Consider the following 23,885-nt stretch of genomic DNA (forward strand, 5'->3'; position numbering starts at 1 on the left):
TTTTGCTTTAATATGAGAAAAAATGATATGATTAAATTATGTCTTCAAAATAAGTTTATCAAAATATTGTCTTGCTTTCTAGTTGTCTTTCTAAAAATATTTGTGTAAATTATGTTAGTATTAGTATGACTTAATGTTTTGTACTCATAGTGTTAAACAATGCATTTTATTTTTTACTTTTTTAAATTGTTAAGTGTAGAATAATGAAGGAGAAATTATCCTTGTGATGATACAGCTTGTAATTGATCATATCTTGTATCACTTTTGTTTCTGACATTAGTCTGTGATAAATTGTTTTTGATTTAATTTTACTATGGCCTGAGAAACAAATTGTTTTAAAGTGTTTTTAAGTCCATAATTTACACATTTTTCTATCTAAGAATGATAGGAATGTTTTATTTTATGCCATAAGCTAACTTGATTGTTGTATTCCAAAAAAATATTATCAAACAGCATTGTTTTATTAAAGTTTTTCCATAAATTTATTTGTGCTGTTTTATGTGCAACAACCAAAGAAAGAAAATAATTAAATGAAGCTTGTGGGCTTCATGATTTTATTTGTCAACTCTGTACAATTGAAAAACCAGGAATTGTTTATTATAACAAAACAACACAAAAGTGGTATAATTTTCTTAGATTCGTCATAAGGAAAGCAAAAGAACTATTAATTTGTAACTATCCATATATCCACTACAAAATGCAAGTCTAATCCCAGTTGAAAATATTTTTCTCTCTATAACAGCTTTTTCTTAATCCTTTTAATAAAACTTTTTAGTTATTATTTTAAACTCCAAGAATGGATCATTTCTGTTTGAAAAAGTATAGTGCTTATCAAGTCAAACAACTTAAGTCTGAAGAGAGACAAAGAATCTTGCTTTATTAAAAAATCATTTTGACTAAATTTAGAAGAAAAATTGACAAAGTTTAAAAAACCTGAAGCAGACAAATTCATGTTTTAATAAATACTTAGAAATATATATCCATCAATTACAATGGGCTGACACATCAGAGACACTTAACATTAACATTCCTAAAACTTTGCTCAGTTTTAACTTAGCAATCTTCAACTTAACTAACACTTTTATTACACTGCAAAATTGGTGTAAATAATCACGTTACTGAAAAGATGTTGATTTAGCCACATTATACAGAAGAAAAAAAAACCCAGCTAACCCTTAACATTATAAATCTGAGATGTGGTATGTTTAAGTATGGCATTATTTTGCTGGTTTTTAAAATAGACAAATTTCCCATTGATTTATAATGGACTACCTACTAAAGTCTTAAAAAAAATTTGTTTAAAATAAACTACAAAAAAACTGCTTACCCTTCAAATATTGCAAAACAAAAAAAAATATAATTTAATCCTTAAACCGTTCTTAACAAAATAGAAATCGATAAATATTTGAGTTGTAGCTGATAATTCACTTTAAACAAATAACCAGGTCATGAGAAAAAAACAATTAATTCAAGCATATTCAAACTAAACCACATTTAACAAAAAGAATTACAAAGAAAGTGGTTGACAAAAAAAAATGAATGTTAAAAATGTTCTAGATATGCAATGTTTTACTGAGCTAAATTTTTTTTTATTCCAAAAGCACCTAATAAGGTACTGTAACATTACAGATACACTCTACGACATAAACCTAGATACCGAGACCACTGCTGCTTATCAAAAAAATAAGACATCTAAAAATATATACACCTTTTTTGGTCTTATACTGAACAAAGAGGCAGGTAACAGTTTTATTGTTAATATAGTGGATTTCTTTTTAAAATAGAAACTCATGTATACATATTTTTAAAACATGATACATATTTAATGATACTCCATTATAGACAACAGAAATAAATAGGTGTAAATGGTAAACAGACACGGGAGCCATTGATAACTAGTCGTGTGATTTAATCAACAATTATTCCATCCTATTATAATGTATAAAAAGTAGCATGTGTAAAATGGTGGTCCTGTTAGTTTCCATATTAAATCTAAACAACAAATGTACTTTATTAATACTAGCAAGTTTTATTGTATGAAACAATTTCCAAACTTAATTAAATCAGTAAAAGAAAAATATTTGATTGAAAAATTAATATTCTTTGAAAATTCATGAATATATTCTATTTAAATTAAATAAGTTTTAAACTGAAATTATAGATTTATCTGTTCAATGGAATGAAAACCCAAGCTATTAATTAAAAAGGGAAGTAATTAGTTCTAAAGACTAAGATATATGTGGTTGTGTTTTTACCAGAAAATAATTACATTTTTTAATATGAGTAAGCTGAACCATGATGAACCAGGAACCAATCAATAAGTGTGATTGGTGTGTGTAATAGTCAAGTTTAATGATTAAACAATATGTAAAGATACAGATAACATGATGTATAAAACAAAAAATAATTTTTAACACATGCCACCTAATGAATAAAATATCATAGATAAATATAATTTTTTTTTTTACTCATAATTGGTTTAATTCAATCTGTACTTGAAAACATATCTAGCTTGGTATTTTCTATAGTCTAACAGCAACTATGCAAGATAATATACATGCAAACACCTGTATACTAGTTAAATTTGAGACTTTCAGGTTAGCAGTCTAGTTCTCTACTGCTAGACCATGTGTCCCATATTTGCCACTACAGATACTTTTAAAAAGTTTTATATAGCTGAATAAATCATGCTATTCCTTTTTTCAGTTTCTATTACTTAAATATAAAAAAAAATAATTAAACTATTCACTGTAAGAAAACAAATAGCTAAACATAACCAAAAAAATCTGTAAGATTTTATAGTTTGCCTTATCTTTAATTCTTATAATGGCAAAATGAATCCTAGCAAAAAATATGTAAACAATGATAGCAATTGAATTTATTTAACTCTAGTCAGGTGATGTTGCCCCATGTGTCCTGGGCACAAAAAGGAAAAAAATGATGCGTCAGGTATGTGTAGATAATGTTATAAAGGAGCCAGGCCATTCTGTAAGCAGTAATCAATCTGTTAAATAAAGATAGAATCTTTAACAAAGTGATGACATAAAGTTTCAGTTTGATCAATAAGTGTTGTTAAGATACTGCTAAAAATGTTATATTAGTTATGTTATTTTAAAAATAATTAATTTATTACGTTAAATTTGCTATAAATAAAAACACACTACAACATAAACAAAAACCCTGACCATAATACACTGCGACAAAAAAATTAAGCTCTTACCATCAAGTTGGTGAAGCTTTTAGCCATCGTGTCAGCAAAGAATGTTATCTCTTTCTTCAATGTGGCGCTCTGCAAGCCTTGCTTCTGCAGCTTCTCCTCCATCATGGACAGAACCAGGTCCTGCTGTGTCCTCCCCCCTGGGTGTGTTCTGGCTAGGGTGCTGTTCTCTGCTGCTTCACCCACAGCCTCCATCAGGTCTTTATGGATCTAAACATTTAAAACAATTTACAGTAAACAATGAATGCTAGGGAAAGTAAAGGCAGCTGGGACTACACTTCATTCATACACAGAGATCACAGAAACAGGTCAGAGAGGGTATATTTTAAATTAAACACAGGTATAGCAAGTCCATGTGTTAGAGCAAGCTGTAGCTGGCCCAGAAGCCTCGATTTTGGTTCTCTGCTGTCATGGGTACCTGACTTGAGAAGGCAGTGGCTGGGGTACCCCAGTAAAAATGTTATGTAAATCCCTTTACATAAGGCAAAGAAGCAACAGAAAATCTCTTCAGGTGCCCTACAGTCAGCCAAGTACTTAACTTTTAGCAGCAAATATCAATAAGGCAGATTTAGTTGTTCTATTGACAATTAATACATTCTATTTAATAGAAGGCAATTTCTTTTTAAATTTTAAATGAGAAAACATAATTTGCAGATCTAATGTAGACAAAATGTTTCATTTTAGAAAACTTAATCTGAAGAAAAATAAGTTTCAAACAGAATTACTTTCATACCTCTAATTCAGGTAATTCTGAAAAACTGAAATGAGCATCCCAAATGTTGACTTGAATATTAGCCCCAGACTGAAAAAAACACCAAAAAAAATGGATTTAAAGATAATAACATATTTGGCTCGTGGTGCTATGATAGACAAACTATGATTCAAACTGTCATCAATATTGGGAAATGTTGACTAGGCAATGAAATGGAATTTCATCTTAACCAAATGATTGCCTTTAGACTGGTGTTTGATTAGACCAGTAATCAATGTGTTTTCATTGAATAAAAAAATAAATTATAAGATAACATTTGATGCAACATTGGAACAGTGTTTACATTTTTTAAATCATCGAGTTTTTATATGCAACAAACCATTTTTGTAGCATTGTTCCATCTGTTTTTCTTCAACACTTGTAGTGGAGTTTTTGTTGACAGAGTTTCTTGGATGTCTTCATTGAAAGGTAATGTCAGAATTGGTGCTATATGAGTGCCAGACATCACTGCATTTCTGTAAGAAAATATTTTCTATTAATATTTCAACTTCATGTGACATTTGTGTACAAAATATTACAGTTAGTAGGTAGTCCAAACTGGCGAAAAAGTGCGTTTTAGGGTCAGTTTTTGCGGTTTTCAAAAATAAAATTTCACTACTTCTAGTTGTCCTATAAGAATAAAAATTATATGTCAATAAAGTTTAAGCCTTTATCTGTCGTAATCTGGTATTTTTATATCTGTAACACATGTTTGAATGTGTTTTATATTTGTTTGAAAAGTATCAGTTACGTCAACAAATTTCACCGTTTTGCGTGTACCGATCGACCCCACACTGTTTCATTTGGTTGCGGCTTCGCGACGAAGCATCGTAGAAGCATAATCTTAATGTCATTTTAAAGAGCGAATTCTAGTCTCTCGTTTGATGTATAAATTGAAAAAATAACTTGCTTATTTCATTTAAAAAAATTAGTTTTTAAACTTTAAATGACGATATATACACGAAAACAAACTAATTCTGTTTCAATCTTTACACCGATGTAAAGTTCACTTTTATAACTACTTTGTGTTGTAAATTCAAGTCTTTCTGATTTACGGTCGCGAAGCCGTACCCTCAATAAGCATATAACCCTCGAGTCAACTTTCAGCCCCGAGTCAGTTGCTCGCCGAACGGTTTTAAAGGTTGACGACCGATGATGCTAAACGGATTTTACCCTTGCTAGAGCCTTCAAACAAGTTGTAAGTATCATTTTTAAAGTTTAATTTCCATTTTAATAAATGAATTTTAAGCTTGAATGTCAGTTTGGTTTAATTAGCACACGTTATTAATGTAAATTTGAACCCTACTAGTCCACGGTTTTAGCGCGTGAACTACGCTTGTACACATGGTGTGTTTAAACGTGAAGCTATTTAATTCAGGACATTCTAGGGACTTAAAATATGGATGCACTTAACTATTAGATGCTAGTGTTTACTAATTCTTTAAAATCTATCGAATGGGATTAATGATAGGGTCGTATTACTACAGTTTATCTGGACTATCGCGTCAAAATCATGAATCGACAAATTCAAAATGGCCACCATACATTCTTGGTTACTATGTGGACGAACTCAATTATTTACAGGGAACGAAGGTTAAATACTTATAAAATATTATTGAAACACAAAAGAAACTTATAATTGTAATAACTATACATTTTTATCAATTTATTTAAAACAAAAGACACTAAATTTTAAGGACTAATGTGATTAATTTTTAATTTTCTGTTGTGCACTTTGATTCTGATTCCCCTGCTGAATAATGTGAAATGGTCTGCGCCAGTCTCCTTAATAAAATGTACCAGATCAATTTTTAGATGGTGGTGCAATTTAATAAGATTGTACATGTTGTGACTTAGTTTTAAATGTTATATTAGTTGTAAGTGTAAGTAGTACTAGTAGTATTTCTCATTATTTATTTATTTTATATGCATATAGTAACACTGAAGGACAGTTAAGTTGTCCTATATGATGTTGAGAACCACAGTATGGCATCTTCATCATTGGATATCTCAACCATTGTGGCACAAACAACGAATATTTCATTCAATAGAATTAATGTTCAAAATATACTATCAAGTATAAATTTCTTTAAACAAAAAGGTGTTTTCAGGCTAGTTCATGTTTCCAGCTACAGTCACAGGATAAATAGTAGGCCTACACAATAGGCTAGTAGTAAATCTAATTATATTTTATTAATCACTAAATCTATTATTTATTCCATAGCTGGAGACATTTATGGTGGCCTATCCAGAACTTTCCTTACAAGGGAAGGGAAGAAGGCCAAGCCCCCCCCCCCCCCCCCAACTACAGTTCCCAAAAAATATCACTTACTCTTGATGCTCCACAAGATCAAGGTTGGGGGAAACAAGACATACAAAGATGTGGAGTTGTCGTTTTAAAAACTGTTCCCCCAAAGCAGTTATCAAGCCAATAGGTTTGAATGTAGCAGCAACTGCTGCATTACTTGTAGGCATCACGTCTTTATTAGATTACATTACATTACTCCACTAAATTTTGATTCTGTTTCTCCTGCTCTAGATAACTGTGGCATTTTTTAAAAATAATATTTTAACTCATGTGATTTTTGAAAATAATGAACACATTATTCCTGTTAATGTTACCAACACAATAGTTTTAGAGTTATTCTATGTCCAAAGCAAAAAAAAAAAAAAAAAAAAAAAAAAAAAAAAAAAAAAAAAAAATTATGAAAATAAAAGTGACCAAAACGCATTTTTGTCATTTTCAATTATTTTTTTACCTTAGAAAGACTCATTTTAGATGACTGGAAAAAATTGGGCATATATATTACAAACTTTGCAGTAACTTTACCAATTTCTACACTTCTATGTTATTTAGTTTAGAAAATATGGGTTCTCAAAAATGGCACTTTTTAAAAATCAGTTTTTTACCAAATTTTGCTTTTTTAAAAATCGCATAACTTTTTTATTTATTAAGATATTTTTATAAAATTTGTGGCATAGAGCTTACAATTAAAAGTTCTTTCATAACATACTCACTCCAGAAGTCTGCAATCAATAGTTAATTTCAGTTTGGACTACCTACAGTTAGTGCTCTTTGTTGTTATTTTTAGAATATCAGCTACCCATAAAAAAAGTAAAGTTTCCCTTTCAAATCTGACGGTCTATGGGTCACAGAAACAAGTGAACTCTACTTCACTTGCCTCATCAGCTACCCATAAACCATGTAATTAGAAATAATGGTAACCCACCCTTCAAATATGGGAACAACAGCCCAACCAATAAGCTCACTGTCAGTCAACTCTAATTTTGTGCCATCTGGTTTGTGTACAGTTCCAGCAGTCTTGTGGTCTGCTGTGGGCTTGTATAAAACTTTAAATCCCATGAGTCGAATGATAAGACAGGTGTAGTTATCAAATATAGGATGCAGTTCCTGTTAAGTTTAATCAAAAATGTAATAATTTTTATTAAAAAAAAAAGCAAGTTAAAGATAAAAATTGTATCTAATATTTACATATTTTGGTACATTATTAAAAACTAGTAAGATAAATTAAATTGTCTTTATTGTTTTCACTAGACATCCGTGACCTAACAGCATTACTGACAAAAGAAAATACTTTATTGTCCTTCATGTTTTGTTTTATGAGCCCATTTTCTTCTACATTAACCACTTATTATTTTAACAATGAGAACAGATTCAAGTGAAATTACCTTGGGTCCATCTTCCCATACTGGGGCAGTCAAATAACTTGTAGGCGCCAGTTTGGTTGTGATAAACTTTTCTTCCTTGCCATAAACTTCATCTGGAGTTGTCATGGCCTGCTTACCAGGGACAACTTGAGCAAAGCATTGAATGTACAAGCCATCTGCCAAAGAGATGTTTTGTTTCAATAAATCAAAATAAATGTCGGGTCACTGATTGTCTTGGAAAGAATGGACACAAGTTTTTGCTTAATTTCTAGTAAAACGTAAACCACCACTAGCAAAAAAATCAGGGAGTTAATTATAAGCAGCTTAGAATCACATTTTTTCAACAACAAAAATTAGCACCTAATTTAAATATAAACAGTTCATTAACAAGACAGCAGGAAAGAAACCTTAAAGATCGTTAAAATTTCAAATGCCAAAATTATAACAACCTTACCTGGCAACCCAAATGCTGACTTAATTTCAACTTTCAATCCAACTTTTATCCGATAGCGGATACATCTGTAGAGCACCATATTTCCTGCAGGCTGATTGATTCCTTGTTTTGTTATATCAAGTTTACTCACAAGCCAGTTACTCAGATTTACATCAGAACCACCTGCAAAAAAAATATCAAAATTACCAGAAACATTACATCAGAACCACCTGCAAAAAAAATATCAAAATTACCAGAAACATTACATCAGAACCACCTGAAAAAAAATATCAAAACTACCTGAAACATTACATCAGAACCACCTGAAAAAATATCAAAACTAAAACATTACATCAGAACCACCTTTAAATTCATAATAATCTTTTCCTTTATGTGCCCAAGACATTGGGGCAGATGTAGTAGAGTTCATCTGTTTCAGAGACCTCAACTTATGAAGAGATGGTCTGGTCAGTACTATGAACAGCCACCTCTGCTTTCCCTAACATGAGTTACCCATCAGGGTGCTCAGGGACATTAAACTGACTTAAGCCCAGATTCAACCACAAGAGACTTTCGGGTTAGCGGTCTAGCTCTCTACTCTACACCACGTAGTGCCATAAAAAAATTATAGTAACCATGTAAAACATTACATCAGAACCACCTGTAGGATTATCAAAAATGCCTTGCTGGCACTCAAAAATATTTAGTAGAATAACATCAAAACCAGCTAAAAATTTGGACATGGAATATTTACAGTTTAATTAATGTACAGCATTAAAATTTAAAACCAGTTTAACTTTCTGGCTTTAAGTAAGAGATTTTCATGGTCAGTGGACATGGGACTCCTGCATCACAACTCTCTCTACACCAACTGGTATTACAACAGTGGAGCAGCTTTTCTGAAGGGTGCAATCAATTAACTTACCAATGTCTGCAGCCCTCTCAAACTGCTGTAGTCTTAGGATCATGTCCTTCTCTGTCTTGGGGTGGGTTTGACTTACCAATGTCTGCAGCTCTCTCAAACTGCTGTAGTCTTAGGATCATGTCCTTCTCTGTCTTGGGGTGGGTTTGACTTACCAATGTCTGCAGCTCTCTCAAACTGCTGTAGTCTTAGGATCATGTCCTTCTCTGTCTTGGAGTGGGTTTGACTTACCAATGTCTGCAGCTCTCTCAAACTGCTGTAGTCTTAGGATCATGTCCTCTGTCTTGGGGTGGGTTTGACTTACCAATGTCTGCAGCTCTCTCAAACTGCTGTAGTCTTAGGATCATGTCCTTCTCTGTCTTGGGGTGGGTTTGACTTACCAATGTCTGCAGCTCTCTCAAACTGCTGTAGTCTTAGGATCATGTCCTTCTCTGTCTTGGGGTGGGTTTGACTTACCAATGTCTGCAGCTCTCTCAAACTGCTGTAGTCTTAGGATCATGTCCTTCTCTGTCTTGGGGTGGGTTTGACTTACCAATGTCTGCAGCTCTCTCAAACTGCTGTAGTCTTAGGATCATGTCCTCTGTCTTGGGGTGGGTTTGACTTACCAATGTCTGCAGCTCTCTCAAACTGCTGTAGTCTTAGGATCATGTCCTTCTCTGTCTTGGGGTGGGTTTGACTTACCAATGTCTGCAGCTCTCTCAAACTGCTGTAGTCTTAGGATCATGTCCTTCTCTGTCTTGGGGTGGGTTTGACTTACCAATGTCTGCAGCTCTCTCAAACTGCTGTAGTCTTAGGATCATGTCCTCTGTCTTGGGGTGGGTTTGACTTACCAATGTCTGCAGCTCTCTCAAACTGCTGTAGTCTTAGGATCATGTCCTTCTCTGTCTTGGGGTGGGTTTGACTTACCAATGTCTGCAGCTCTCTCAAACTGCTGTAGTCTTAGGATCATGTCCTCTGTCTTGGGGTGGGTTTAACTTACCAATGTCTGCAGCTCTCTCAAACTGCTGTAGTCTTAGGATCATGTCCTCTGTCTTGGGGTGGGTTTGACTTACCAATGTCTGCAGCTCTCTCAAACTGCTGTAGTCTTAGGATCATGTCCTCTGTCTTGGGGTGGGTTTGACTTACCAATGTCTGCAGCTCTCTCAAACTGCTGTAGTCTTAGGATCATGTCCTTCTCTGTCTTGGGGTGGGTCTGCTTGTCCAGGGAGTAGCTGGTGTAAAGTCTGGACTCTGACGCTGTTGGTTTACTCGTCTCAGATTTGTAATAGCCTGACGAATACTTGGGTGCTGGTACTGGGTCCTAGAATCATTATTTAAAAATATGAGATAAATAATAAACATTTGTAATAACAATTGCTTGGGAGCCGGTATTCAGCTCGTATACCAAAAAATCGTATTATGATAACAAATCCCAATTCAGTAATTACTCGACAAATATTTGGAGCCAGTAGAGAATCATAAAATTACCATAATTATTAATTGAGATACAAGTTATGATAAAACAACTCAAGAGGTGAAATATCTCAGAGAGTAGAGTATACAATTATAAGCCTGCAGTTCTTGAGTTTAAATCTGATCTTTGGCCAATCCACATGTTGTCCTTATTACCAACCTGCCATGATGGATGCATCTGGTGAAATAATTGCACTTGACAAACGGCAACATTAATTTATTAATAGTTTTGACCCACCTGAGTGTAAGGCAAAAGTCTGACCAGCAGTGAACAGCCGGGTACAACAGGGTTTCCATCCAAATCATTAGCACTGATCTGGTTGAGGCCATCTTTCATGTTGGGCATGCCACTGTGGAGGCGGAGCTGGTGGCCACCTACACAAAGCAAACCCTCCTGCAAGATCAAAAAGGAGAAGTTGTGTAGTTTATAATATAACTTTTAATCAGAATCTATTGGGACAAGCGACTGTGGTTAAGCATTTTATTGCTAATCACAAAGTGTCAGCTGAATTCTCATGTTTTGTGAGTATTCATCCTCTGGAGGGTAAGTGAGTAAGGATAAGGCATATGGGTATAGCTAACCCAACAATCTTTATTTATGCTGGGGTCAAATTTACATGAACTCTACTACATTTATATGAGAAGGTACTTTACTTAATTCAACCTCTTTACAGAGAAAAAATTGATGTGGTGTGGTCGGATGGTAGAGCTAAAAACTGTTAATCCTCTCAAGTTCGGATCCTGGATTCGAGGATGCAAGACATTCATCCAGCTCTGATGGGCACCTGACTTATTTTGGGAAAACTAAAGCAGCTGTAATAGAGTTGACCACAATATCCCCTGTATGCTGAAATCATTCTAACAAATGAACTGTACTTCATGTACCCCGGACACGAACAAGAAAAGATGATGGCTACTGAAAAAAAACCTGATTAATATAAAGATAGCAATATTTAAAATGAGGTTTATAAAATACAAATCTTTGCTTACATCCTTTTTCCTGCCAGGGTTGAACACACGGACAAGAGAGCTGCCAATGACTACAACCCTCTTGGTTTCAACATCAAAGGTGTACACTCTAAGGAAGAGCAGCAACTCTGGATCAGCTAATTGCCTCCCTTCATTGACCACCATCCTGAAGTTGAAAGCTGGTGATCTGGCAGAGCTACTAAGTTCTGGGATGGCTAGAATATCCTGCAGATTTGTTATAGTTCCAGCACGGAGAATCCTGCCAGTAACCTAAGGAATAAAAGCAACAGTATTTCATCCAACTGTTACTATTTTAAGTTTATCTACCTCAAGTAATATTTACCATGACTAATTTACCATTTTCTGAATAAAAAAATACCCATCTTGACTATTGTAGCACCATCTGACTAAAGCAAAACCCATCTTGACTATTGTAGCACCATCTACCTAAAGCAGTACCCACCTTTATTGTAGCACTATGTGAATAAAGCAATACCCACCTCGACTATTGTAGCACTAACTGATTACAGAAATACCCACCTTGACTATTGTAGCATCATCTGAATAAAGCAATACCCACATTTATTGTAGCACATTCTTAATAGAGCAATATCCACCTTTATTGTAGCACCGACTACAGCAATACCCACCTTGACTATTGTAGTACTATCTGGCTTAAGTAATACCCACCTTTATTGTAGCACCAACTGACTACAGAAATACCCACCTTGACTATCGTAGCACTATCAGGCAGGTACTTGACTGAATCAATATAGAGAACGAATGGGTCCCGGTTGGTTGTTGGTTTTGGATCAGCCTTGGCAGCGACGGGTTTAAAAGAGACCCAGGGATCTTCAAGTGGTGGGCTTGGCTTGGCGGCTGCCTGGGGTGTTGGGAGTGGGGGTGGGGATGGTTCACGTCTAACTGGGGGAGCTTTAGGTGTGGGTCTACACAAGAAAAATATTTGTTTATACTTCATTTAATAAATATAAATGTGTGATATACAAGAAAAAATATATATTCTTTATTGAATAAATAAAAGTGTGTGATTTTCTACTAAGTAACAAAAATGTGTTAAATCTTTAAATAATTAGCAACAGATTAGATGAATAAGAAGATAAAAAAAGCTCTGTTATTGATTTCATTTAGAAATTTTTTCTATCCTTCTTACACACAAAGCAAATAACAACCAAAAGATTTATTTAAAGTACTTTGCAGCTCTGGTATCCATGGGTGGAACCGCAGGTGGAATGGCAGGTTCTGCTTTCAGTGGTTTAACTCTACGGTTGGTAGGCTCATTGTTTGGGTCAAACACATGAGCGGAAAAGGTGCAGTTGTAGCCAAGTAAGTTACCTGCAGAGATGAAAACATTTGTTGACGTTTTCCATTTCAATTCTCATTTATAATTGAATAGCATTGTTATTCACACAACCACTGATTTATACTTTTAGATTTTTAACTATTTTAATGTTATTAAAAAAACGTTTATAAAATCTTTATTGAACAAATTTCAATCTGAAACTTAAAATCTGACCTTCGACCCTATCTTCCTCAGTGGGTGTTTGGGGTTGTGTTGATATTAGGCTCTCAGGTATTTCACCAGGATGTAGGGCCACGGTCACATCACCCTCTATCAGGGTGAAGGTCTGGCTGTTACGATGATTCACTTGACCATACAATGGAATTCTACACCAGCCCAGACATACAGGACCTGGAAGGTTTAAAATATTTTCTTAACCACTAACCAGTTAGCTTTTTTCTTATAATTCTTGTATAAAAGACAGCATTTAAAAATGTTAGCAGAATAATTCTTGTATGAATCAAAAGGACCATCTTCAGGTATAATAACTGGGAGACCGGGCACAATGCCAGTAAGTGAATGAAATAATTTTACATCTTCCTAATTATGACAGGATACCAATTTCACCAGAGTGGCATCAATAGAAACAATGACTTTAAAAGGATAACAGACCAGCTGAACCCCCCCCCCCCTCAAGTGACAACACAAACCCCATACCATCAACATCCCATTGCTGAAATATATTTCAAAACGATTTTATAAGGTGCCAATTTAGTTTTCTGAAATATTCCTTTCACATCAACTGATTGTGTCTTTACAATACAAACTACACATTTTCCAAGTTCGTAAAAAAAAATTAAGGAATTTTTAGTTACTAAATTAGTTCAGGTAATGTAAATTATATCATTATGTTCATACAGTTTAAACGAATTTTTTTTTAAATGTATAGAAAATATTTATGATAACAAGCTTGTTTATATACATTCAAATGAAGAAAATAAAGTCATGTTTCAGACCAGAGGTACGGTGGGGCAGATAAAGAAGATAGTATCAGAACAGTTAAAGTAGAGTTTATCTACTTCTGGCCGAGCATTTGAAGGGACAGTACTGTCAGCCATTGCCCAATTTACCTTTACTTTCCCTAACTAGAATAAAGTAAACATCAGAGCTGGATATCCATTGGACAATAACCCTTGTAATGAACTAAAGACTTTAAGGTTTGCATTCTACACCTCGGTGACGAAGAGGTCGGATGGTAGAGATCACCACTATTAATCCAAGCTTTGATATCAGTTCCTGAGCTAAAGTCAGTAGGATGTCCCTTAGTCCACCCAGCTTTGATGGAAAAGGCAGCTGGGCTTAGTGCTGACCACACTATCCCTCGTATACAGAGAGCATTGAAACAAATGAGCTCTACTTCATAAGGCCCTTGCGTCTTTAGTACAAACAGGAGAAGAGGATGATGATTGTGTACCCTTAACTATGCCCTTCCCACCTTTAAATAGAACCCAATTTACCTGACTTTCTTCCACTTGTGAACTTCAACCTCTCTAACCTAATAATGGCATATGGGTAAGCTCCAAGCTCCCTCTCCACGTCATACTGTGACAAATCAAGCATGTCATAGATGTAGCGTTCACCAGGAAACTCCAAGTCCATGACCAAGGTTCCGTAGTTGTCTTTGCTTTTTGCTGTGACCACAGAGAGACTGTGAGACAAACGAGACCGCAGCTTGACACTGCCAAAATACACTCCCACATTCAACTGGAAGTCTTCTGGTTTCATTTCAGACAGCCAGGAATCCTAAAAATAAATTGATCAGAAAATTTTGTAAAAAGTTTCTCACAATTGGGTTTAATGAAGACAACACTTTGTAAATAAATGTCATAAAAACAAATTTTTAGAAACTAAACAAAACAATTCTAATTTTACTTTTAGAATGGAGTTTGAAGGAACAGTTAGCCTTGTCCTCATGTTTTTGATACCACAAGGCTTAAGCAGGCCTAGATCTGGTGAATCCCTGTCTGACAAGGCAGCGCTCATGCCAGAACTATCAGACCTGCAGGAGTAAAATAAACATGACCTGTACTCATTTGGACAATTAGATATTTCAACACATACAATAAGCTAACTTGTAGTTTTAAAAAGTTAACAGCTGCAGTCTGCTCTTCCTTTCCCTTAAGTTTTAAGTTTGTTACCCTTGCTCAAGACCATTCCCCCCCCCCCCCCATCTAAACCAAATGGTAAAATACACAGGAAGAGTAAACCCCAATGGTCTAGTGTATGGCAATAGAGAAGGGCTCATTTCTTCATCCTGTTGAAATCTGCTTGTCTCAAGGACATAGCTTCAGCTGGTTATGTCCGTATAAGGAGAGACATATGTAGCTCATAAATTAACAAATAAACAGCTCGTAAATTAACAAAAAAACAGCTAATAAATTAACAAAAAAACATTCACTTCCATTTGTTGTCTATGATTGTCAATGTTTTTTTTTTTATGCATTGCCATTATCTAATGATTTATGGCATGATGTAACACTAAAATAAAAAAAGTTAAATAGCAATCAAGCAGATAATGTTAACCCCCTTACACAGGTCTCTGTCTGTTAAATCCATTTATCTCTAGCAAGTCTTTGCAGTTCTCCACATGTATCCAAGCCTGTTGGAAATCAACTGTGTACAGCTTGCATGGTTCCATTAGAAACACCTGTATAAATAATTAAGTTAGAATCAAAGTTTGACTCTCTCTCTCTCTCTCTCTCTCTCTCTCTCTCTCTCTCTCTCTCTCTCTCTCCACCCCATGCGAATGGCTATCTCTGTATCTGTCAATGATCGGATCACTGAGTAACTAATAGATATACGGGCACTTCCTGTGTGGATCGCCCGACTAATTCAATGATAATTTAATAAGCCTATATTTTCTTTGCTCCGACTCTATAAATAGAATCTATAAATAGAATGACAAAGCGAAGGAAACGAAATTTTAAACTGATTTCCGCCATTAAAAAATAACATGAAACCTACAGTTCACGACACATCGCATAGGAATTTAAAATAAATATTAGGCCTATAGGTTTAATACATACTGCATAGAATCTAGAAATTTAGATCTAGTGTTCTGGTTAGTTTAGAATATAGTCTAGAATCTAATCATACGGCTGCATAAAAAGAAAGTTTGAAGGAAATAGAATAGGAATCTGCAGAAGCGAAGGTAAGAAGGTTAGATTAGTAATTTACATGATTTTTATTGTAGTTTCACTGTTTGCTAGGCCCAATTATTAAATCTTTAGATCAGAGGTCAAGCTTGATCATGTGTGGTATCTATTGTGGTGCATTGGAATGAAAAGCCCACATACTTAAATATAGAATCGACTATGCCTATACTACAACTATACTGCCCTATACTTTAAATTTGTTACCACAAGAAAAAGGCCTATTTACTATTTACTATTATTAGTTAGAATTAAATTGAATTGAAATATTTGTTTATCTTTATAGTTTATAGTGAATGCATGCTAATGAGCATTATTCAAGCTGCTGTTATATTTAGGCTTAAAGGCCTATATATACTCTATAGTTTAGGCTATATACTATATAGGCCTAGGCCTACTATATATTATATACCAATATTGTGCATAAAACTTAAAGCATGTAAGCATACGCAATAATAATATTCATTAGACCCATAGTTACAGTAACTAAGACTCGTACTATTTAGTACTACTTTAATACTACCTTTAAACTATTAGGCATAATGAAATAATGATTAATGATTTCAGTGTTTTCCGCACTCAAGAGGAAAGAGGTTGTAGGGAACTTAGAGACTAAACCTTGCCAGCATACTGGATTTCTGGTGATGACAATAGCAGCAGATAGTATGCGGCTCAGTTAATACTAAAAACAATTGATTTTAGTAATTAGTGGTAAGCTCTTTTTAAAATAATATATTATAACATGGTATCGCAAAGATTCAGGTTGTCCGATAAATAGTAATTAGAGTCAAGGTTATTTAGGACTATAGTTTAGTGCTTGGTTAGTAATATGCATCAAGTTGGGAAAGACATAGAAATTGAAATACATAGAATTTAATGTGTTCATTCGCAAACGTTACTATTTAAAATTTTTTAGGCCTGCTTTTTATTGCTGAATAATGAAATCACTATACTTATCCTCTATATTATGTTTAAATAAAGTGAGTTTAGATCAGTCGAGTAAATAAAATTAATAACAACAAGACATAACTAAAATTTACAAATTTACACTGAATATATATATATATTTATATATATATATATATATATATATATATATATATATATATATATATATATATATATATATATATATATATATATATATATATATATGTGTGTAATTTGATTGCTATTTTATAAAAGTATGTAAATCACAGAACAAACATTACTTTGTATTTTGTCTACAGCTTAACAAAAATGCAACTACTTTAATGGATTGCACTAAATAGGGGTTAGCTTTAATTTAATAATTAGTGAGATATTCTTGCTAATCTATGTGTAAATTGCTTTTCAGGACTATGAGTGTGTGTTTGGCCATCCAGATTTCATAACTACAACTGATGTTCAATTACAATGGATATTAATCAGTCTCCGTGGACTATACACTGTGCCTAGTTTCATCCTCAGGTAACTGTACTATAGGCATAAACCATTTTTTAAAGTAATTATTATAGCAAGAGATAGCATTATATGTTATAATAAATATAATGGATTTTAATCCAAAATATTGTATTAATTATTGTCTTTTCTTAAATATATAAATTCTAATAAATCAGTGAGTTGTACAACATAGAGGGTATTATATTTGAATGATAATTGAAACACATATTGTTACAGAGCTCAAAACTATGTACTTATCTAATGTAATTAATATACTGAAACAGTTTTATTGAAGCATATTATTTCATATTTTACCACACAGAGACTGATGTGTAAGCTTAAAGTAAAGACATCAAATCAAAGTATCAGCCATCAAGAGGGTAAATATTGATAGTCTACTTCATTAATCTTCAATATGAATGAACACAATTTTAAATCTATAATCTTTTCTGATAATGATTGTTTCTTGTTATTCATCATGTTCAGTGCTTTACTTTTCAAAGTAATTAGTCATAGTAAAGAAATATTAGAGATAGTAATATAAATTTGTAATTTATTTCTCTTGCAAGTTCCACAAAAGAAAGTATCAAAATATTTTGCCTCTTTTTCATTTACAGAAAAACATTCAAAATCATATTGTGATACACAAGTCAAGCAAGTCTATGACCAGCATTTTGATACAGGCCAAAAAAAAGCTGGATACTTGATTGGAAGGGTGGCACAAAAAACATGGATTATCACTAGGGAAACAAGCTCGGAATACAGTTCACTTTTAGGACAGCAAGCCAAATACTTCTAAACTTATTTGAATCATTTTTGCTGTTTATTATAATTCATCCAATTGTCTTATTAAATATATAAATTTATATATATACACAATTCCTAATATAGAATTTCTAAAAATGTTTTATTATAATATTTAAAAATGAAACAAACATGTTCCCAGAACACAGCCACATAATGTCAACATGTTCCCAGAACACAGCCACATAATGTCAACATGTTCCCAGAACACACAAAATGGCAATATGTTCCCAGAACACACAAAATGGCAACATGTTCCCAGAACACAGCCAGATAATGTTAACATGTTCCCAGAACACACAAAATGGCAACCTGTTCCCAGAACACAGCCACATAATGTCAACATGTTCCCAGAACACACAAAATGGCAACATGTTCCCAGAACACAGCCAGATAATGTTAACATGTTCCCAGAACACACAAAATGTCAACATGTTCCCAGAACACACAAAATGGCAACATGTTCCCAGAGCTCACAAAATGGCATTATGTGCCCAGAACACACAAAATGTCATTATGTGCCCAGAACACACAAAATGGCAACATGTTCCCAGAACACACAAAATGGCAACATGTTCCCAGAACACACAAAATGACAACATGTGCCAAGAACAATGCCTCTTTGAAGTCTTTCAGATGACATGTTCCCAGAACACAGCCCGTAGTTGGCCTGCCATAAAAAGTTAACAATACTTCACTTTTTCCTTAACAATTTTACAAGCAGGTAAGAAAGCCATAAATCTTTACTGTGGTGGATATAGCCAATAAAAGTAGGGTAACCTTCACTATATGCAATTTGTAGTTTTCAATGCCTGTCCCATGCATATTATTTAGCCTAGTGTTTTGGGCCTTGCTTCATTTACTCAATAAATTATATAGGCATGAGAATTTTCATTTTAATCTGCAAAAGCTACATTCTGTAGATTATTATTTTCAAACTACATCATATATTTTTCTCTTCTCTGATAAAAAATATTCCTCATATTGTTTGTGTCAAGTATTTTATTTTTATCTATGCAATACTATAGGCCTATTCCTATTTTATAATAATTACTTAGATCTATATACAAATTCTTTTGAAAACTGATCTTTATTGATTTGTATCATTTTCTTTATTTCTGAAAAATAAAACTTTGTTTGGGAATCCTTTTTTTGTTTCTGTACAAATTAATAAACATAAATACCTACTAGGCTTAATATCCAGCAACATTAAACAATTAAGTAGGGCCTATTGTTAGTAATGGTAAATGTTATCCTGGCCACCTTGTTCTGAATACCTTCAACTGTGTCAATGTTGCTACCAACTCCAATAATTAAAACTGAAGCCATCTACTATAAAGTAAAACTTGGGTGTAATCCAAATCCACCCAGTTGCCGGGGGCAAGGTACCAAACATGATGTCCAGTAGAGGGTTAAGAAAGTGTATCACTATTAAATCACTATTAAACCCCTCCTCGCCTACGCCATTGATTGTATGCATATGGACGTTACCGGAATTTACTGTAATGCTTATAAGTCGAAAATGCGAAAAAGACACGTTTAATATTACTAGTTTGAAGAATAATATTAATGTTAGCCGAAACAGGTGTATTCTAAAGTTGTTTAAATTCATTTTATTGTTCATTACGATTATGTTGTCGTAAAATATAGGCCTATTTAAAAAAAAAGCATAACTAAAAAGTGTTTTAACGCGTTTTCTTCTTACAAAAGCCTCACATGCATGATATCATTAACATTACGGCAAATCAAACCCTTGAAGAAGCCCCATCAACCATTCAATTATTACGATGGGCAACAAATAAAACGCCCGCATCAAGGTACAGTCCTTATGCTATCGACATTAGCTCAACCCCGGCAACTAACGTGTCCCAAAACCAAGAATTGAAATCTTGACCCATTATTCTGATTAATTAGTGGTTAAACATCTTTAGGCATCTGAAAACGTTAGTTTTTAATCTAGTGTACTCAAAAAGGAACAACATAAAGCTTTATGCCGCCTTAAAAACCCAATCCCATGTTACGCAAGGCGTCGATAGAGAAAGAATAAGGCTTTGAGTCAGAACAGGCAAGGGCTTAGATAACTGCCAAAATACCTAATCTGTAGACCTCACAAGTCTAGACGATATATTTGTGCCTCTGTTTTTAGACTTTCAGAACAAATACATGTGATGTGGTCAGTAGGCACATAAAAGAGAAAAGTAGTTTTAATCTAGAGACTTCAAACATTTCTGAAGGACCAAATTTGAACTTGTAGGCCGTGGTGTCGATGCCAAAGTTTAGCGTCGTCCGCAAAGATAAGCTATCGTTATATCATCTCTATGCCCATATTGTGACAGATATTTACAAATGTGTCTAATATAGGACAGAATACATTGCTACTCAACAGAGATAAGCGCAATCACTTGTCCACCACTTAAGAAACCACTGTACTGCAAAACCCACCTAAATGGAAAATGTCTTAGATCTGTGTTTTAATACAAATGTGTACCTCGTCGCGAGTTAGGACCTGTAGGTAGTCTGTTACTACTCTATATCTAAAAACAATAAAAAGATAACGTGAATTTTACTTGTTCAATTTCTTGGTTAACCGTATTTGTTGCATCTTTTTCAATTTTGTTAATATTGATTAACCTAAAGGGTTCAAATGTAACAAAGAAAATTGTGACTAAGTTTCCGGGTGCGGGTATGCGGACACTAGTTAAAGTATATATCTATTTATATATATAGAAATGAAAGTATGTTTATCTGTTTGTCCTATATGAATTACTACATCTTTTTCATCGGATCGCCATAAAACTTTGTGAACAGTTTTTTCCAGGAATCTATTCGGGGGGGGGGGGGGGGGGAAGCAGAGCCCCCCCACCCCCCGAAGAAAGTCTATCGACCCCCCCCCCCCCACCCCCGAACGAAACGGAATTTATATAGAAAAAAATATATACTTTTAGCAGTGTCCGCACGCCCCCACCCCCCGGAAAGATTTCGCCAGGGCGGCGCCCTAGCAGGAAGCAGAGGCGTAGCAACCTATTCCGGCGCCCGGGGCGAACTATCAATGCTGTGCCAACCCTATTCAAACGCTGGCAAAAAGGCGCCCATCCCTACATACACTCCCCTATATAAAATAATTGAGGATATCAGTCATGTATAAATCTGTTTTCTTAAATTTTACTGAAGAATGATGATTTTTTAAAAATTGTCTACCCCTTTTGGCGCCCCATTCGATCTGGGGTCTCTGACAGGGAGCAATGCAATTTTTCTCCATAAAAATAAAAGCCAGATGCAATTTGACACTGTTCGTACGAGAGTCATACAATTTTGGCGAGTTGGTGAAAAGGGTTTCGAGAAAGAAAACAATTCTTAAGTGTTGCACCCTGGGAGGGTTCGATTTTTCTCATTATACGATTATGAGCCCAGAATCCAGAGGGGAATCCAGAGGGGCTATCTCATCAATTGCGGTCATAGGTAATACTAGATTCAGCATTGGCGTAGCGAGGGGGGCGGGGGTACATATGTCCCCGGGCGCCAACCCTAGGGGGCGCCAAAATGAGTGGGAAACATTTTAAAGCTCATTTTAGCTACAGTTTTGCATTATAAATATAAAAAAATACGGGGGGGGGGGGGCGACGCCAAATTGAAAGTTTGTCCCCGGCGGGAGGGGGGGGGTGCCAAATTGAAAATTTGTCCCCAGGCGCCAGGAATGGTGCTACGCCTCTGAGATTCAGTGATAAAACTACACCAGGTTCATCCGCCAGCTCCCCGGGGGTTGAATGGCCCAGAGCGGCCAAGACCCACCTCGGGCGACAACTACGGTTTAGATGGGTTACTATAAATGTTCACTAAGTAGAATAATGAGCGCCCGCCGGCGCCCTGGCAGTTGGCGACAGCGAGCGCCCCGGGCTCTATCGAGAGTGCCTCTTTAAAGAGCACCCTACAATAGGGACATGGTGGCACACGACATTTTATAATTAAACCGAATTAGGGGCGCCCCTGCGGAAGTATAACCAGTGGCTCACTGGAGCACCAAGGGACGCGTCTCTAACACATGGGCGGTCGCCAATGTGTGTTCTACCTCACTATTATAGAGGTTGATTAACGTACACTCAAGGCTTTCATACAGTGAGCCTTGGTGCGTCTAGGCGGCAGTGTGGACAAACCCGCGCCCCAAAAAACGAATATGTGGGTTTGTTTGTTTAAGCATTACCAAAGATTTCATTCGTTTGTCATTCAAATTTGAGAAGCTAATGCTAATACCCCTGTGGTGGTTTCTGCGAAAAAAAAATCGATTTGGTGGCGCCCCGGCAGGGTCCTATTTAGCTCCCCGGGTTTTCCCGTGAGTACTATGGTACCTTTGTTCGTTTTAATAATTGCGAAACGCTATGAATATGATGGGCTACTATAATCGCTCACTATGCCTTCCTACCTAGGCCCACCTACCTACATACCTAACTCACTGCCTACGTACCTACCTATCTACTAACCTGCCTGCGCTGCTGCCTGCCTACCTACTTTCCTACCTACCGATATTCCTGCCAAACTGCTTTCCCCGCCTGTCTACCCACCTCACATCCTTCTTACACCCACACATATCTTCGTATGTATATATGTATGTGTTAGTGTGCTCTAGGACTATGTATTTTTACATTTTTGTTGTTACGTAGAACCATTCAGTATAAAGGAGTTTCCTTTTTTTTTGACGTTGTAACTGCCGCTAAAATATTCTTTTTTTGTATGTGTGCATAAAATAGTGTAGGTTTATTAACAAAAGTAAATTTTAGTATGTATTTAAGTGTATATAATCATTTTCGTCAAGCCAATGTGTTCAGAATCTTAAATTTAAAAACGCTTGAAACTCGATAGCCAAAGATTTAGAATGTGAATAATTGCTATTCAACCAGAAACACCTATTCTAATTACTGTAATATTTTTTAAAATAAATATACACAGATATAGATTGTTTTCTTATATAATTAATTAAAAAAGTCAACTGTATTTCATAACGAAAATTAACACAAAATACATTCGAATAGAAACTGTCAAGGGAGACTACTCTAATATTTGTAGGAATAATAGTTTTTATTTAGAGTTTTTTTATTATTAGAAGAAAAGTTAATCATGTAGGTTCTATAAAAGATTACCTTACATTTAAAAAAAAGATAGGTTTAGAAAGAGAAATAGTCAAAATTATTTATTATATTCATTAGTTTTTTTTAATAATATAGTACAAAGACCTGTTTTAATTATTTTTAAATAATCTTATTTTAATTAATAAATTATAAATGAAGATCGAGGATCTATATTTTTAAAAAATAGTTTAACTGTCCCTAAACAATTGTATCATTCGCTTAGAAATTAAGAATTAATAATTACGTTTAACGCTTTATTAATTAAACGAGTTGAATTATTTCCGTTTTGATAAACTCTCTCTCTCTTTATAACTACTAACGCTTTATCATTGAGTTTCTCGAGAGAAAAATACAGGAGAGCGGTAGTTATCATTGACTCTGTCATTGATAATTTCATTGAGTCTTTCATAGAAAATAGTGTTTGATCGGCTGCTCTCTCTCTCTCTCTCTCTCTCTCTCTCTCTCTCTCTCTCTATATATATATATATATATATATATATATATATATATATATATATATATATATATATATATATATATATATATACACACACAATTATCTCAAATGCTGTTACAAATGTGTTTTTTTTCATAATACAAATAAAACATGAACA

General features: G+C 34.5%; 1 protein-coding gene and 1 long non-coding RNA gene across 2 annotated transcripts in view; one reads left to right on the forward strand and one right to left on the reverse strand.

Moving 5' to 3' along the window:
* Nucleotides 1-852: 852 nt before the first annotated feature.
* Nucleotides 853-23,885, reverse strand: part of LOC131935222 (uncharacterized) — a 30,564-nt gene continuing 7,531 nt past the window's right edge. The window contains exons 12-27 of the mRNA XM_059291598.1: nucleotides 15,305-15,420; nucleotides 14,646-14,772; nucleotides 14,231-14,516; nucleotides 12,948-13,124; nucleotides 12,625-12,766; nucleotides 12,141-12,360; nucleotides 11,435-11,683; nucleotides 10,683-10,838; nucleotides 10,118-10,292; nucleotides 8,092-8,253; nucleotides 7,659-7,813; nucleotides 7,199-7,380; nucleotides 4,309-4,444; nucleotides 3,951-4,019; nucleotides 3,221-3,427; nucleotides 853-3,004 (exon numbers count right to left, since the gene is read on the reverse strand). Of these exons, the coding sequence (XP_059147581.1) occupies nucleotides 2,966-3,004; nucleotides 3,221-3,427; nucleotides 3,951-4,019; nucleotides 4,309-4,444; nucleotides 7,199-7,380; nucleotides 7,659-7,813; nucleotides 8,092-8,253; nucleotides 10,118-10,292; nucleotides 10,683-10,838; nucleotides 11,435-11,683; nucleotides 12,141-12,360; nucleotides 12,625-12,766; nucleotides 12,948-13,124; nucleotides 14,231-14,516; nucleotides 14,646-14,772; nucleotides 15,305-15,420 (2,598 nt within the window). The 3' untranslated portion in view covers nucleotides 853-2,965. The remainder of the gene's footprint in view (nucleotides 3,005-3,220; nucleotides 3,428-3,950; nucleotides 4,020-4,308; nucleotides 4,445-7,198; nucleotides 7,381-7,658; nucleotides 7,814-8,091; nucleotides 8,254-10,117; nucleotides 10,293-10,682; nucleotides 10,839-11,434; nucleotides 11,684-12,140; nucleotides 12,361-12,624; nucleotides 12,767-12,947; nucleotides 13,125-14,230; nucleotides 14,517-14,645; nucleotides 14,773-15,304; nucleotides 15,421-23,885) is intronic.
* Nucleotides 16,457-18,355, forward strand: LOC131935246 (uncharacterized). The gene is made up of 4 exons (XR_009385915.1): nucleotides 16,457-16,636; nucleotides 17,262-17,374; nucleotides 17,670-17,727; nucleotides 17,965-18,355. It is a non-coding gene; the product is annotated as an uncharacterized LOC131935246 (long non-coding RNA).

The sequence above is a fragment of the Physella acuta genome, unplaced genomic scaffold (assembly GCF_028476545.2).
Source record: "Physella acuta isolate Inbredline_101_S28 unplaced genomic scaffold, ASM2847654v3 ptg000012l, whole genome shotgun sequence".
Taxonomy (NCBI): Eukaryota; Metazoa; Mollusca; class Gastropoda; family Physidae; genus Physella; species Physella acuta.